The sequence below is a fragment of the Canis lupus genome, chromosome 22 (genome assembly GCF_003254725.2).
Source record: "Canis lupus dingo isolate Sandy chromosome 22, ASM325472v2, whole genome shotgun sequence".
NCBI classification, from domain to species: Eukaryota; Metazoa; Chordata; class Mammalia; order Carnivora; family Canidae; genus Canis; species Canis lupus.
In genome coordinates this window covers 46531936-46546329 of record NC_064264.1, presented here as the reverse complement: position 1 = coordinate 46546329, position 14394 = coordinate 46531936, and the positions used below count along the sequence as shown (strand labels likewise).

Below are 14394 nucleotides of genomic sequence, written 5' to 3'. Positions count from 1 at the left end.
GTGCCTCAATGTTTGTACACTGTAGTTTATGTTAAACATGGTCTTTCCTTCTGGGAAACTTGAATTTGGGTGCAGTCAGGGCAGAAGGTGCCTGGCTGACCAACCCCTCATAAATGTCCAGGGCACCGGCACTCTAGCAAGCTTCCCTGGCAGACAGCACCATGCACATCTTGAGGAATTATAGCTTGTCTTGTGATTTCAAAGAGAAAGACTCTTAAAGTCTTCTACCTGCAATTCTCTGGATTTCGTGCCACCTGTCCTTTACCCTTTGCTGATGTTACTTTGTATCCTTTCAGTAGAATAAATCTGAGCCTGAGTACAACTGTATGCTGAATCCTGTGTATCCTCCTCCTACTGCATCACCAAATCTGGGAGTGGTCTTGAGAAGCAGACATCTCAAATAAGGGACTGTTGGATTCAAATTCTAGTTTTTATGGAAGTGCATTTCACCGTGGGGAAAAAACCTCTCTGGATAGCATGCCTGAGGATTTGTCCTGGCACAGCTAATCTTGGAAGGCATTTAAGAGACAAATGATCCTTCTGACATACTGCTGGAAGGTCACTAGCAGCCTAATGCCATGTCACAATGCCTAAGCCATTGCCCTCACTTTATCTCATCATGGAGGCATCAGCTGTTTTATCTCCCATCATCACAAGAATAAGTACAGGACAATAAGATATTTTGAGAGACACCGCCTTCACGTAACTTTTACTATAGTATATTATTGTAATTGTTCTAATATTATTAATCTCTTACCATGCCTAAGTATGAATTATGTATTATGGTACCTAGGTATCATTGGTATTATGTGTAGGAAAAAACAGTGTAGACAGGGTTGGATATGATCTGTAACCTCCATCCACTGGAGGTCTTGGAAGGTATCCCTTGCAGATGGGAGAATTACTGAAAGTAACCTGCACTACAGGAAAAAATGAATCAACACCACCTCTGGTCCTTGGAGGGTACATTTTAAGCTTTTATCCTAATTCCTGCCTCAATGCATTAACATTAAATACTAATATGAAACATTACTACAGTCACCCAACCCATAGTGACAACATAAAATACCTTTCCAATTTAGTACACAAAACTATCATAGAGAGTAGTGAGTTTTAACTTTAAAATTAATACCCATAAAATAAAATCAATTCCAATAACACTTGATACCATAACCTAGTAAGGAAATGTACTCTGAAGGAATTTAATACAAGAAGAAAATGTTTCAATACATGAAATTTTACTATTCATGCAAACTCTACAGTTAAAACAGGTTTATATCCTACCCTTTTATTAAAACTTAAGGTAGACACGTTTTTCCCTATCCAGAAAAAAAAGAAAATTATAGGCGGTTTCCTGCATTCACATCATTACAGGTAGGTAATTAGAAAATTAATATGAGTGATGCTTAAACTTCCCATAGACATAAACTAGATTTTAAATTATATTTTCTTAGATTCTATCCTCCAAGGAGGAATCTTCAGAGAAAAAGTAAATAATACCCAATTAGGCTTATCCTATATTAAGCAACCATGAAAAGTAGAATAAGCCAGAAATATTAAGGACCTGAAAAAACAACTACTACAAATTAGCCAATTCATTTTCTATCCTCTGAACCTAAAAAAAATCTTCCCATGTCCTTTTTCTTCCATATACCCCCCCACACACACTCAATTATTAAGGAACAATGCAAACAACTAGACCAAGATGGCAGACAGCACAGGAGTGTGCCTCCCTTACATCCCACGCCCCCACTGAAATAACAAACAAAAACATAATAGAAGCATGGCAGCACTAAAAACAGCAGACCAGAAATTTATGAAAGTTTTATTTTCTTTTATGAAAGAGAGGAAATAAATGGGATCATATTAATAACAAACCTAAGCATAGAGAACCACAATCCTAGCAAATTTGGGAGCCATTCATTATGGCCAAGGATCCTCAGTTGAGCACTTAGAAAGCAGGAGCAGCTTTAAGGTAACCATTTGTGAGATGACTAAAGAACGTCTCCCAGGCTTTCCCCTCGTGTGTGAAGCAGCTACAGCATTTAGCCCAGTGGGGCCCAAGACCAGCCTCTAAACTGAATAGGAGATATGAATATGGAGTGGCTCCTCGTGTGGCTGCACAGGGACCAAGAAGAGATGCAGAACCATGCCCCCAGGCACTCAAGATTTCTATGGCAGACCTGGAACAAACCAAGGAAAAACCGTTCCATCCAGAATTTAAATACACCAAAGGATTCCAGCCGATCAGTAAAGTGAGTATGGCACTGCTCATTTTGGCAACTGGGCAAGATGGCAAGTGCCACAGGGAAAGTCCTCCTGTGAATCAGTCCTACCCACTTAAAGCCTGCCCGAAGCTCCCCGGTGCAGAAGCAGCATCTCAAAGACAGACCTGCACAGCTGCAAATGACTGCCCTCTTTCACTCCACCAGTCCAGCAGCAAACCCCAGATCAGCTTCCCCTGAAAATATATCCAGAATTCCACTGCTTCTCACCATTTCCCCAATTACCACTGTGCTGCAGTCATTCATTAATATACCTGAACAGTTGTTAACAGCTTTATAACAGCTGTTCCCAGCTTTCATCCTTATTCTCCTAAAAGTCTATTCTCAGTACAGGGACTTGGAGAGCCTTTTAAAAAGTACATCAGACCCCAATATAAACATGCCCATGGAACACCAATCTTCTCGTCCAGCATATTATGCAAAACAAACTGCACAAGGCCTGCTAAAATTAGCTAATGGCAGCCATGAATCCGAGATGAGTGGGGGAAGCAAACAGTGAGAAAGCCCAATGGCAAGAAAAAAAAAAAAGAAAGAAAGAAAAAAAATCACAGAAAATGCCAGCAAAACATACTTTCTGTGTAGATGGACTCACCCTAAGTGACCGTATATGTCCTTTGCATAGTACAAGAACCATGAAATCCAGAACCAGACACAGTGGAGATAAAGCAGAGGCCTTACTAGGGGAAAGACAGATGGGAAAAAACAGAATACAACGAGACAGCAAATTGCCCTGGGCAGTACACCCCAGGAACCCCCAGCAACTATATGCTCTCTGAATGTGAGGGACTCAAGCGCAAAAGATACACCCCGTTGGTGTAGGAAAGGAAGAGGGCAGAGAAGCAGAGAGGGCATGGCCATTTGGAAAGGCCCTTTTAGCAGGAGGCAGAATGTCTGTGGAAACAGGCAGAGTATTGCAACTGTTAAATAGAGAAGGCTGCCTGTCCCCAGCACTCCCCTACACACACACACACACACACACACACACACACACACAGTGCTGTACTCCCTTACACACCAGCATTCCCTTACACACACACACAGAGCACTTTCCCACAAATAGCTAGGGCCACGTAAGTCATTTTATGATCATTTTTTTAAAATGGTATGCAGCCTCAACTCAAGACAATTTTTTTTTAAGATTTTATTTATTTATTCATGAGAGACAGAGAGAGAGAAGCAGAGACAGGTAGAGGGAGAAGCAGGCTCTATGCAGGAAGCCCGACATGGGATTCAATCACAGGTGTCCAGAGTCATACCCTGAGCTGAAGGCAGCACTAAACCGCTGAGCCACCCAGGCTACCCACAAGACAATTTTTAAATTGAAACAGGAAAAGAGTGCCAAAAACTTACCTGATGAACATACATTAGAACATAAGCCAAATACATGAAAAATCTGAGCAGACATTACAGTATAACTTTTTCAAAACTTAACCCAATCATCTCTTTTAAGGGTACTCCCAAAGCAGGGTAAGAACTCACCAGAGATAAAGAAGAGATAAAAATATGAGTAGTCAATACTCAAAAAAAAAAGATAAAAACTATCATAAAAGGACAGATGAAATGAGATGGAGCCCAGGAAGCAACAGTATATGGGAAAAAAATAAGGACCTAACAAAAGGAAATGGAAATAGAGTTTAAAAAGACTAGAGAGAAAAGAACAGCTTTATATAACAAGTGGCTAGGAAAGTGAGAGGGCCCAAATATTGTGGTTCTTACAACCAGTGGGGCTTAAAGCCTGGAATTTTAGGAGTCAGCTTGTTTGGCTCTGGGAGAAAAGGCAAAGCAAACAGCCCGTGGAGACACAGCATGGAAACCGCGATCTGAAGAATACCTAGGGCACACAGTGGGCAGGTTACTTGCTCATTTCAGAGTGTGTCCCAGAGAGGCAGCATTCACGGAGACACCCCTGCCCCCTGCCCTCAGGATCAAAGGAAATGGTGGCCACCACCATTTCCCTGTGTGGTCCCAGCATAAGCACAGACCTGCAGGAACCAGTGCAAGACCAACACTTGCTACCTAACTTGCTTACACCAAGTCCCCCCAACGCTGTGCCCTAGAAGAACCATCCTTCAACCCAGTGGGGCAGGCACCCTTCCCCAGACCAGCACAAACCCCTGCCAACACTGCATCTTCCCATCTGGGTTTTGCAAGGCCTTGGTTCCAGTGGCAGTGGCAACAGGTGATATTTCACAAGCAGACTAGAGCACACCTAGTTAAAACTTAGGTCGGTACCAAACACTGTCCACAACAGACAAAGAGAGCCTTTGCAGACAAAAAGCCTGAAGGATAAAGTGGCCAGGACACAACAGACAAGTACACACTAAAGACACTCCTGGAAGAGAAGGGCCTTGGGGAATGGGGCACATCACACAGCAGGACACTACAGGAGCTCTTCTTCATAAAGCCACTGCCCTTAAGAACAGGAGAGGAAGCTGACTTTCCTCACACATAGAAACAGGCACCAAAACTTGGACAAATGAAAAAACAGAAGAATTATGTCCCAAATGAATAAACAAGATGAGGCCATGGCTACAAATCTAAGTGAAACAGATCTAAGTAACATGCCTGATGGAGAATTTGAAGCAATGAATGATCATAAGGATACTCACTGGACTTGAGAAAAGAGTAGAGAATATCAGTGAGATGATTAACATGGAGATAAGGAATAACATAGAGATAAAGGGCTCAACGAACAAAATGAGAAACACATCTGATAGAAAGAAGAGTAGGATGGAAAAAAGAGGAATAAATTAATGACCTATAGAAAAGTAATGGAAAGTGATCAAGCTGAACCAAAGGAAGAAAAAAGAATTATGCAGAACAAGAATAGACTTAGGAAACTCAGTGACTCCATCAAATATGACATTCATATTATAGGAATCACAGAAGAAGAGAGAGAAAAGGGGCCAGAGAATTTATTCAAAGAAATAACAGCTGAAAACTTCCCTAATCTGGGGAAGGAAATACATATCCAGATCCAGGAGGCACAGAGACTCCCCAACAAAAGCAGATCCACAACAAGACATACTGTAATGAAAATGGCAAAAACAGGGGATCCCTGGGTGGCTCAGCAGTTTAGCACCTGCCTTTGACCCAGGGCATGATCCTGGAGTCCTGGGATCGAGTCCTGCATTGGGCTCCCGGCATGGAGCCTGCTTCTCCCTCTGCCTGTGTCTCTGCCTCTCTCTCTCTCTCTTAAATAAGAAAAATAAAAAATAAAAATAAAATGGCAAAAATACAGTGACAAAGAAAAAATATTAAAAGCAAGACAAAAGGGATCCCTGGGTGGCGCAGTGGTTTAGCGCCTGCCTTTGGCCCAGGGCACGATCCTGGAGACCCGGGATCGAATCCCATGTCGGGCTCCCGGTGCTTGGAGCCTGCTTCTCCCTCTGCCTATGTCTCTGCCCCTCTCTCTCTCTCTCTGTGTGACTATCATAAATAAATAAAAAATTTTTTAAAAAAAAGATTAAAAGCAAGACAAAAGAAGACAGATGCATACAAAGGAAGGCTCATAAAGCCATCAGTGGATTTTCCAGCAGCAACTTTCCAAGCCAGAAAAGAGTGGTATAAGATATCCAAAGTGCTAAATGGGAAAAAACTATATCAAAGAATATTCTATCCAGCGAAGCTATCATTTAGAATAGAAGGAGAGATAGGCTATCCCAAACAATAAAATTAGAGTTCATGACCACTAAACCAGCCCAGCAGGAAGTATTAAAGGGGACTCTCTGACTGGAAAAGAAACACAAAAGACCAAAAAACACAAAAGAAATAAAAAGGAATATTTATGTAAGGAATCAGTCAAGGAACACACAAAATAAAAGGATACAAAATAGGACACCATATACCTAAAACATGGGGGGAAGAACAGGTTAAACTTAAATGACCATCAACTTAATATAAATTGCTATATGTGGAAGTTTTATACAAACCTAATGGTAACCACAAATCAAAAAACACGAATAAATATACAAAGAATAAAGAGAAAGAAATTCAAATATATCACTAAAAAAAACCCCAGCAAGCCAAGAAAGACAAAAAAGGATCAGAAAAAACTTCAGAAACAACCACAAAGCAAGTAATTAAGATGGCAATAAATACATATCTATCAATAATTACACTGAATGGAAATGGACTAAACATTCTAATCAAAAGACCTAGGGTGGCAGAATGGATAAAAAATTACGATTCACCTATATGCTGCCTACAAGAGACTCATTTTAGACCTAAAGACACCTACAGATTGAAAGTGAAGAGATGGGAAAACATTTATCATGCAAATGGATATCAAAAGAAAGCTGGAGTAGCAATAGTTATATCTGACAAACTGAACTTTAAAACAAAGACTGTGATAAGAGACAAAGATACTATATAATAATAAAGGAGACCATCTAACAAGAAGATAAACAATTGTAAACAGTTATGCACCCAACACAGGAGCATACAACAGCTAATAATGAACATAAAGGTACAAATCAATAATATAACAGTATGGGACTTTAACACCCCACTTTACATCAATGTACAGATCATCCAAACCGAAAATCATCAGGGAAACACTGGCTTTGAATGACACTGGAATGAATTTAACAGATATATTAAGAACATTCCATCCTAAAACAGAAGAATACACAATCTTTTCAAGTGCACATGGAATATCCTCCACAACAGATCACATAGTAGGCCACAAAACAAGCCTCAACAAATTTAAAAAGACTGAAGTCATACCATGCATCTTTTCTGACCACAACACTATGAAACTAGATGTCAACTCCAAGAAAAAATCTGGGAAGACCACATGCTACTGAAATAACATGCTACTATACAATGAATAATCAATAAAAGAAGAAATTTTAAATTACATGGAAACAAATGAAAACACACAGTTCAAAACCTTTGGACACAACAAAAGCTGTTCTAAAAGGGAAGTTTACAGGCCTCCCTCAAGATGCAAGAAAAATCTCAACCTAACATAATAACCAAAGCACCTAGAAAAAGAACAAACAAACAAATCAGCAGAAGGAATAAAGATTAAAGCAGAGGGCAGCCCGGGTGGCTCAGCGGGTTAGCACTGCCTTCAGCCCAGGAACTGATCCTGGAGACCCAGGATGGAGTCCCACACCAGGCTCCTTGCATGGAGCTTGCTTCTCCCTCTGCCTGTATCTCTGCCTCTCTCTCTCTCTGTCTCTCATGAAATAAATAAATTTAAAAAAGATTAGAGCAGAAATAAATGATTCATAAACTAAAACAAACAAACAAAAATGATAGAACAGATCAATGAAGCCAGAAGCTGATACTTTGGAAAAAAACAAAAAAAATTAAGAGACCTCTAGCCAGACTATCAAGAAAAAAAGAGAAAGAATGCGGAAAAAAAAAAAAAAAAAAAAAACACAAATGAGAGAGGAGAAGTAACAACCAGCATAACAGAAATATAAACAATTAGATTATGGAAAACTATGTGAAGATAAATTGGACAACCTAAAAGAAATAAATTCCTAGAAACATAAAACCTACCAAAATTGAAACAGAAGAAGAAATGGAAAATGTGAACAACAACAAAAAAAAAAGTGAACAGATAGATTACCAGGAAAGAAACTGAATCAAGAATCAAGTATTGCCTACAAAAAACTCCAGGACCAGATGGCTTCACTAGGGAATTCCACCAAACATTTAAAGAAGAGTTAATACCTATTCTCAAACTGTTCCAAAAAATAGAAAAGGAAAGTAAACTTTCAGATTCATTCTATGAGGCCAGCATTACCCTGACACCAAAACCAGATTAAAACAACAACAACAACACAATTACAGGCCAATATCTCTGATGAACATAAATTCAAAAATCCTCAATAAAATACTAGCAAACTGAATCCAACAATAAATTTTAAAAAATCATTCAACATCATCAAGTGGGATTTATTACTGGGCTGCAAAAATGTGGTTCAGTATTTGCAAATCAACCAACATCCCATCAGTAAGAGAAAGGATAAGAACCATCTGGTCATTTCAAAAGATGCAGAAAAAGCATTTGACAAAGTATAACATTCATTCATGATAAAAACCCTCAATTAAGTAGGTTTAGAGGGAACAAACTTCAACATAACAAACACCATATATGAAAGACCCACAGCAAACATGCTCAATGGAGAAAAACTGAGAGCCTTTCTCTAAGGTGAGGTACAAGACAAGGATGTCCACTCTCACGACTTCTATTAACATAGTACTGGAGTGCTAGCTACAGCAGACAACAAAAAGAAATAAGAGGCAAATTGGTAAGGAAGAAGTAAAACTTCCACTATTTGCAGATGACATACTATACACAGAAAACCCAAGATTCCACCAAAAGACTGCTAGAACTGATGAACAAATTCAGTGAAGTCACAGGATACAAAAATCAATCTACAGAAATCTGTTGCATTTCTATACATCAGTGATGAGAGAGCAGGAAGAAAAATTAAGGAAGCTATCCTAAAAAATAATAATAATAATAAATTTTTTAAAAGAAAGCTATCCTATTTACAGTTGCATCCAAAATAATAAGATACCCAGGAATAAACCTAACCAAAGAAGAAGACCTGTACTCTGAAAACTATAAAACACTGATGAAAGAAATTGAAGACAACACAAAGAAATGGAAAGACATTCCATGCTCACGGGTTAGAAGAAGAAATATTGTTAAGATATCTATACTACCCAAAGCAATCTACACCTTTAATGCAATCCCTCTCAAAAATGCCAACAGCATCTTTCACAGAGCTAGAACAAACTATCCTAACATCTGTATGGAACCACAGAAGACCAAAAATGGCCAAAGCAGTCTTGAAAAAGAAAAACAAAGCTGGAGGCATCAAAATGCAAGACTTCACCTTATATTACAAAGCTGTAGTCATCAAACCAGGATGGTGATGGCACAAAAACAGACACACAGATCAAGGGAACAGAATACAAAATCCAGAAATACACCCACATTCATATGGTCAATTAATCTTCAACAAAGCAGGAAAAAAGATCCAATTGGGAAAAAGAGTCTCTTCATCAAATGGTGTTGGAAAAACCTGGACAGCCACATGCGAAAGAATGAAACTGGACCACGTTATTACACCATACACAAAAACAAATTCAAAGTGGATTAAAGACCTAAATGTGAGGGACACCTGGGTGGCTCAGTGGTTGAGCATCTGCCTTTGGCCAAGGGTCTGATCCCAGGTTGCTGGATCGAGTCCCACATCGGGCTCCGTGTGAGGAGCCTGCTTCTCCATCTGCCTATGTCTCTGCCTCTCTCTCTATCTCTCATGAATAAATAAATAAAATCTTTAAAGAAAATAAAAGACCTAAATGTGAGACCTAAAACCATAAAAGTCCTTGAAGAGAGCGTAGGCAGTAATCTCTCTAACACTGGCCATAGCAACTTTTCTCTAGATAGGTCTCCTGAGGCAAGGTAAACAAAGGCAACATACACTATTGTAACTACATCAAAAAAAAAAAAGCTTCTGTACAACAAAGGAAATAATCAACAAAACTAAATGGCAACCTACCAAATGGAAGAAGATATCTGCAAATGACATATCCGATAAAGGGTTAGTATCCAAAATATATAAAGAACAGAGTCACAAGTATGAGCACCTCAATCCACCCCTCAAATTGAGAGACCTAGGATTCCCATTATCAATTTCTCCAGGAGGTTGTTTAATTGCCATACTTGTGACTCTTGTAAATCTCAACACCCAAAAAGCAATCCAATTTAAAAATGGGCAGAAGACATAAAAGACCTTTCTTCAAAAAAGACACCCAGATAGTCAACAGACACCTGAAAAAATGCTCATCACTTATCATTAGAGAAATGTGTATCAAAACTATAATAAGATATCACTCAAAGCTGTGAGAATGGCTAAAATCAATAACACAAGAAACAACAGGTGTTGACAAAAATGTGGGGGAAAAATGAACTCTCTTAAACTGTTGGTGGGAATGTAAACTGGTACAGCCACTCTGGAAAACAGTATGGCGGTTCCTCAAAAAGTTAAAACTAGAACTACCCTACATCCAGCAATCACAATACCAAATACTTTGGTATCTACCCAAAGAACATGAAAACACTAATTCAAAGGAATACATGAAGTTTTATGTGAATAGAAGCATTATTTACAATAGCCAGGATATGGAAGCAGCCGAAGCGTCCATGGATATAGATGAATGAATGAAGATGTGATATACATTTGTAATAGCATGTTATTCAGCCATAATAAAGAATGAAATCTTGCCATTTGCAATGACATAAATGGAGCTAGAGAGTATAATGCTAACTGGATTAAGTCAGAGAAAGACAAAATACCTATGAATTCACTCATTGTGGAATTTAAGAAACACAGCAAAAGGAGCAAAAGGAAAAGTAGACAAATCAAGGAACATACTCTTTTTTAAAGTAATCTCTACATCCAAGGTGGGACTCGAATTTACAACCCTAAGATTAAGAGTCACATGCTCTACTGACTGAGCCAGCCAGGCGCCCTTCAGACTCTTAACTATAGAGAACAAACTCATGGTTATGAGAGAGGAAGTAGGTGAGGGGATGGGTGAAATAGGTGATGGGAGATTAAGGAGTGCACTTGTCATAATGAGCACCCAGTGATTAAAATAAAAACTTAAAAAAAATGGCTAAGATAACCAGTTTTATGTTATACAAATTTTCCTACAAGTAACAATTTCAAAAAATTTATGGTACAGTCACACTCAAATTCAGGATGAATTCTAAACCCCATACTCTTTCGACTAGGACCTTATTGATAAATAAACTACATTCATTCATTCAGCAAATATATGACTGCCTGCTATGTGTCAGGCACAAGGAGCAGAGATGGATCACTTAAATAAAAGAGACACAGGTCCTCATATATCATATAGCTTAAGTTCTAGCCAATAAAACTGCTTATGTCATAAGGACATCTGAATCATCCTTATATTCAAAGGAGCTTTATTGATTATTTAGTATTGCTTCAAAGTCAGTTTGCTCCTCTCAAAAGCTATGAAAAGAATTACTCATATAGATCTGAAGAGCCTCCTTCATTTTTCATGTTTTCAGCATTATCCTCAAACAACAGTCTTATTTTACTTACTTTCTAGTGAGTGGAATCCCCTAATATTTTTCCTGATGATTCTGTCATAATCCCCAAATTAATCTCCATGTTCCATTATTCACTAACCTAAACACTGTTTTTCTTTATTCATTATATTCCTACCTCGTTTTAAACTGCTTACTTAAAGGTAAACCAGTAAACAGAATTAAAAAGCCCTCATATTTTAACATGGGATTTCAAAATATGATTTAGCCTAGTTAAGTAAGATTATCACTCCTCTACATTGCTCACTAAACTTCCAATTCAAAACAAGTCAAGTAATACCCTTCAGTTTCAGATATACAGGTCTCCTTGGCATCTCAATCCACCCCCCAAATTGAGAGACCTAGGAATTCCATTATCAATTTCTCCATAAGGTTGCTTAATTGCCATACTTGTGACTCAAACAACCATTTATTTAAAAAATATTCATTTGTTTGACAGAGAGCACAAGCAGGGGGAGAGAGTACATGCAGAGGGCGAGGGAGAAGCAGGCTCCCGACTGAGCAAGGAGCCCAATGTAAGGCTCAATCCCAGGACCCTGGGATCGTGACTTGAGCCAAAGGCAGATGCTTATTAACCAACTGAGCCATCCAGGCACCCTCAAACAACCATTTTACTCTAAAACCATAATTCAGAAAGATTCCCTACTGTATAATCCAAACATACTAACAAAGACAAAGAATAAACTACTTAAAAGAAATTTTTAAAGGAAAAAACAGACTCCAAAGACATAGCTATTCTGTTAAATTAGTACTAAGCATCTTTTTCATCAAGAATGAAGCTGTCAAGTTTCTCTAAAAAAAACAAATCAGTTTACTATTCAATCACAAAAGCATCTTCAAATTATCTGTAGCAGCCTACAAGATTTAACCTTCTTTTAACAGCTAAGCTTTTTATATTCTGCAACTTCTCTAATTTCACAATTAGAGTTGAGGATTGACAAAAGTACCTTTGATGAAGAGTTCCAAAAACTAATGGCAATGCAAAATCTGAGAGCCAATCTCACTGAGTAGACACAGTAGCTCAAACGTGAAAGAACAAGGATGCTAACAGGATCTTCTTGAAGATCATTTTGATTACGTACATTTCAAGCCTCAATCAAACCTCAAGGACTATACTAAAAAATGTCCCACAAATAGCAGTAACTATAGTTGTTATCACTCATCGGAAACTGCTTAGGAGCTAGATTCTTTTGAAACTGTGAAAAAAGCAGGAAAAAAAGTGAATAATCAGTGTGCCTTAAAAAAAAAAAAAAAGAGGGGTGCCTGGGTAGCTCGGTCAGTTAAGCATCCTACTCTTGATTTCAACTCAAGTCACAATCTCAGGATCATGAAATCAAGCCCTGCTAAGCATGGAGCCTGTTAAGATTCAATCTCTCTCCCTCTCTCTTTCCATCTCCCTCTACCCCTCCCCACCTGCACACTCTTTCTCTTAAAAAAAAAAAAAAAAGTACCACAAACCTATCTGAATTATCATTGCTGCAGATACAGTCTCATTGCATTTAAAATGTTATCAAGGATTACGACTTACCATAATATAATTACTTTAACATGACATTAAATTTAAGACATATTAATAGCTTCACACTTCACATTTTATCATATAAATATTTAGCACTTAAGGGGGGGGGGGGGAGAGCACCACAAGCCTAGTTTTACCAGAAAAATACTCTTACCATTTTCAATTTAAAATGCTTTACCTGATTTGAAATGAAAACTTTGCAATAAGGGCTATAAGGCTCTCTTCTTTTAAAAACTGTTTTTCCTAAATGTTCATAGCATACTGCCAAATGAAAAAAGTCACAAACAACAAATATGAAAGGATTCTTTTTTAAACATATATATTATTGTATATGCCTTAGTTATGTTCCAAAGATAGGACTCTGCCCTTATTTATTTAAGACCCTTACAACATCTAGCAGGAAACTCTATTACCTCAGCTTGAACAAAGCAACTATCCAGAAGTCACTCAATAGCTCAATGGTCCAGAAGACCATTTTATATTCAGGCATATATGACACATATATGTATGTTACAGGTATAATATGTATACTGTGTATATGCACAGAATATATCTATACATGCACATGCATAAAACAAACTAATATATATGCACAGAAAAAGTCTGAAAGATCTAAATCCCAGATGAATAGCAATTAGCTCCAGATGATATGAAATCTATTACTCAAATTTTCTATTTTGCTATTTACCTATTCTAACTTGTCTACAACAAATAAAGGCTAAATTTTTTTATTTTTATATTCTACTGAACTGGTTTCAAGAGCAGAATGCTATCCTCATATGATATACCTTTCAAGTTCCACTAAGGGAGAATAATTTTCAAGTTCTCTGCCATTTTCCTACAGTCATCAACATTTTTAGCTACTCTGGTAAACTTATTCTAAACAAAAGGATGTTAAACATGTACTAATTTCATATACACCAACTTTTAGGTACTGCAAATCAAAATCCTTAAAGATTTACCTTCATCATACATTTCCTCTATTAAATAGGCCTCTGCTCGATCTTTCAGAGCATTCACATTGTCAGGTTCCATCTGTAAAACTTCAGAACATATTCGAATAGCTTCAACAGGCTTCTCATCCTACAAATAAATGTGAGAAAATGATTTATGGTTGTTATTCCACATATTAAGTTTTTACATTTCTGGGAACCAATCAAATCTTACCTTAGAAAAACAGTGGCAAATCCTTTCTTTTGAACGAATCGTATATTCAGAAACAGTTGGCTCTGTTTTCATGACAGATTCATATTTGCTGGTCGCATCTGTGTATCTATGAATGAGCATATCATGATGAGTAACAATGAAATTCTATTTCTAGAGCTAAAGAAAGGACCCTCTACTCTTCACTATATGTTGCTTAATCAATTCAACTGAATGAGCAGGTGGCTTCAAACACTGCTTTTACTTTATTAATCTGCAGCGGCAAAAAAGGCACCTCTGCAATCAACAGTTAGGAGATAAAACACACAATC

General features: G+C 37.9%; 1 protein-coding gene across 2 annotated transcripts in view; it reads right to left on the bottom strand.

Annotated features, from left to right (window-relative positions):
• Nucleotides 1-14394, bottom strand: part of DNAJC3 (DnaJ heat shock protein family (Hsp40) member C3) — a 91715-nt gene that overhangs the window by 7286 nt on the left and 70035 nt on the right. For both annotated transcript variants that reach the window (XM_025441326.3, XM_049099400.1), the window contains 2 exons: nucleotides 14087-14192; nucleotides 13882-14002 (listed from right to left, as the gene is read on the bottom strand). In XM_025441326.3, coding sequence (XP_025297111.1) covers nucleotides 13882-14002; nucleotides 14087-14192 — 227 coding nt within the window. The remainder of the gene's footprint in view (nucleotides 1-13881; nucleotides 14003-14086; nucleotides 14193-14394) is intronic.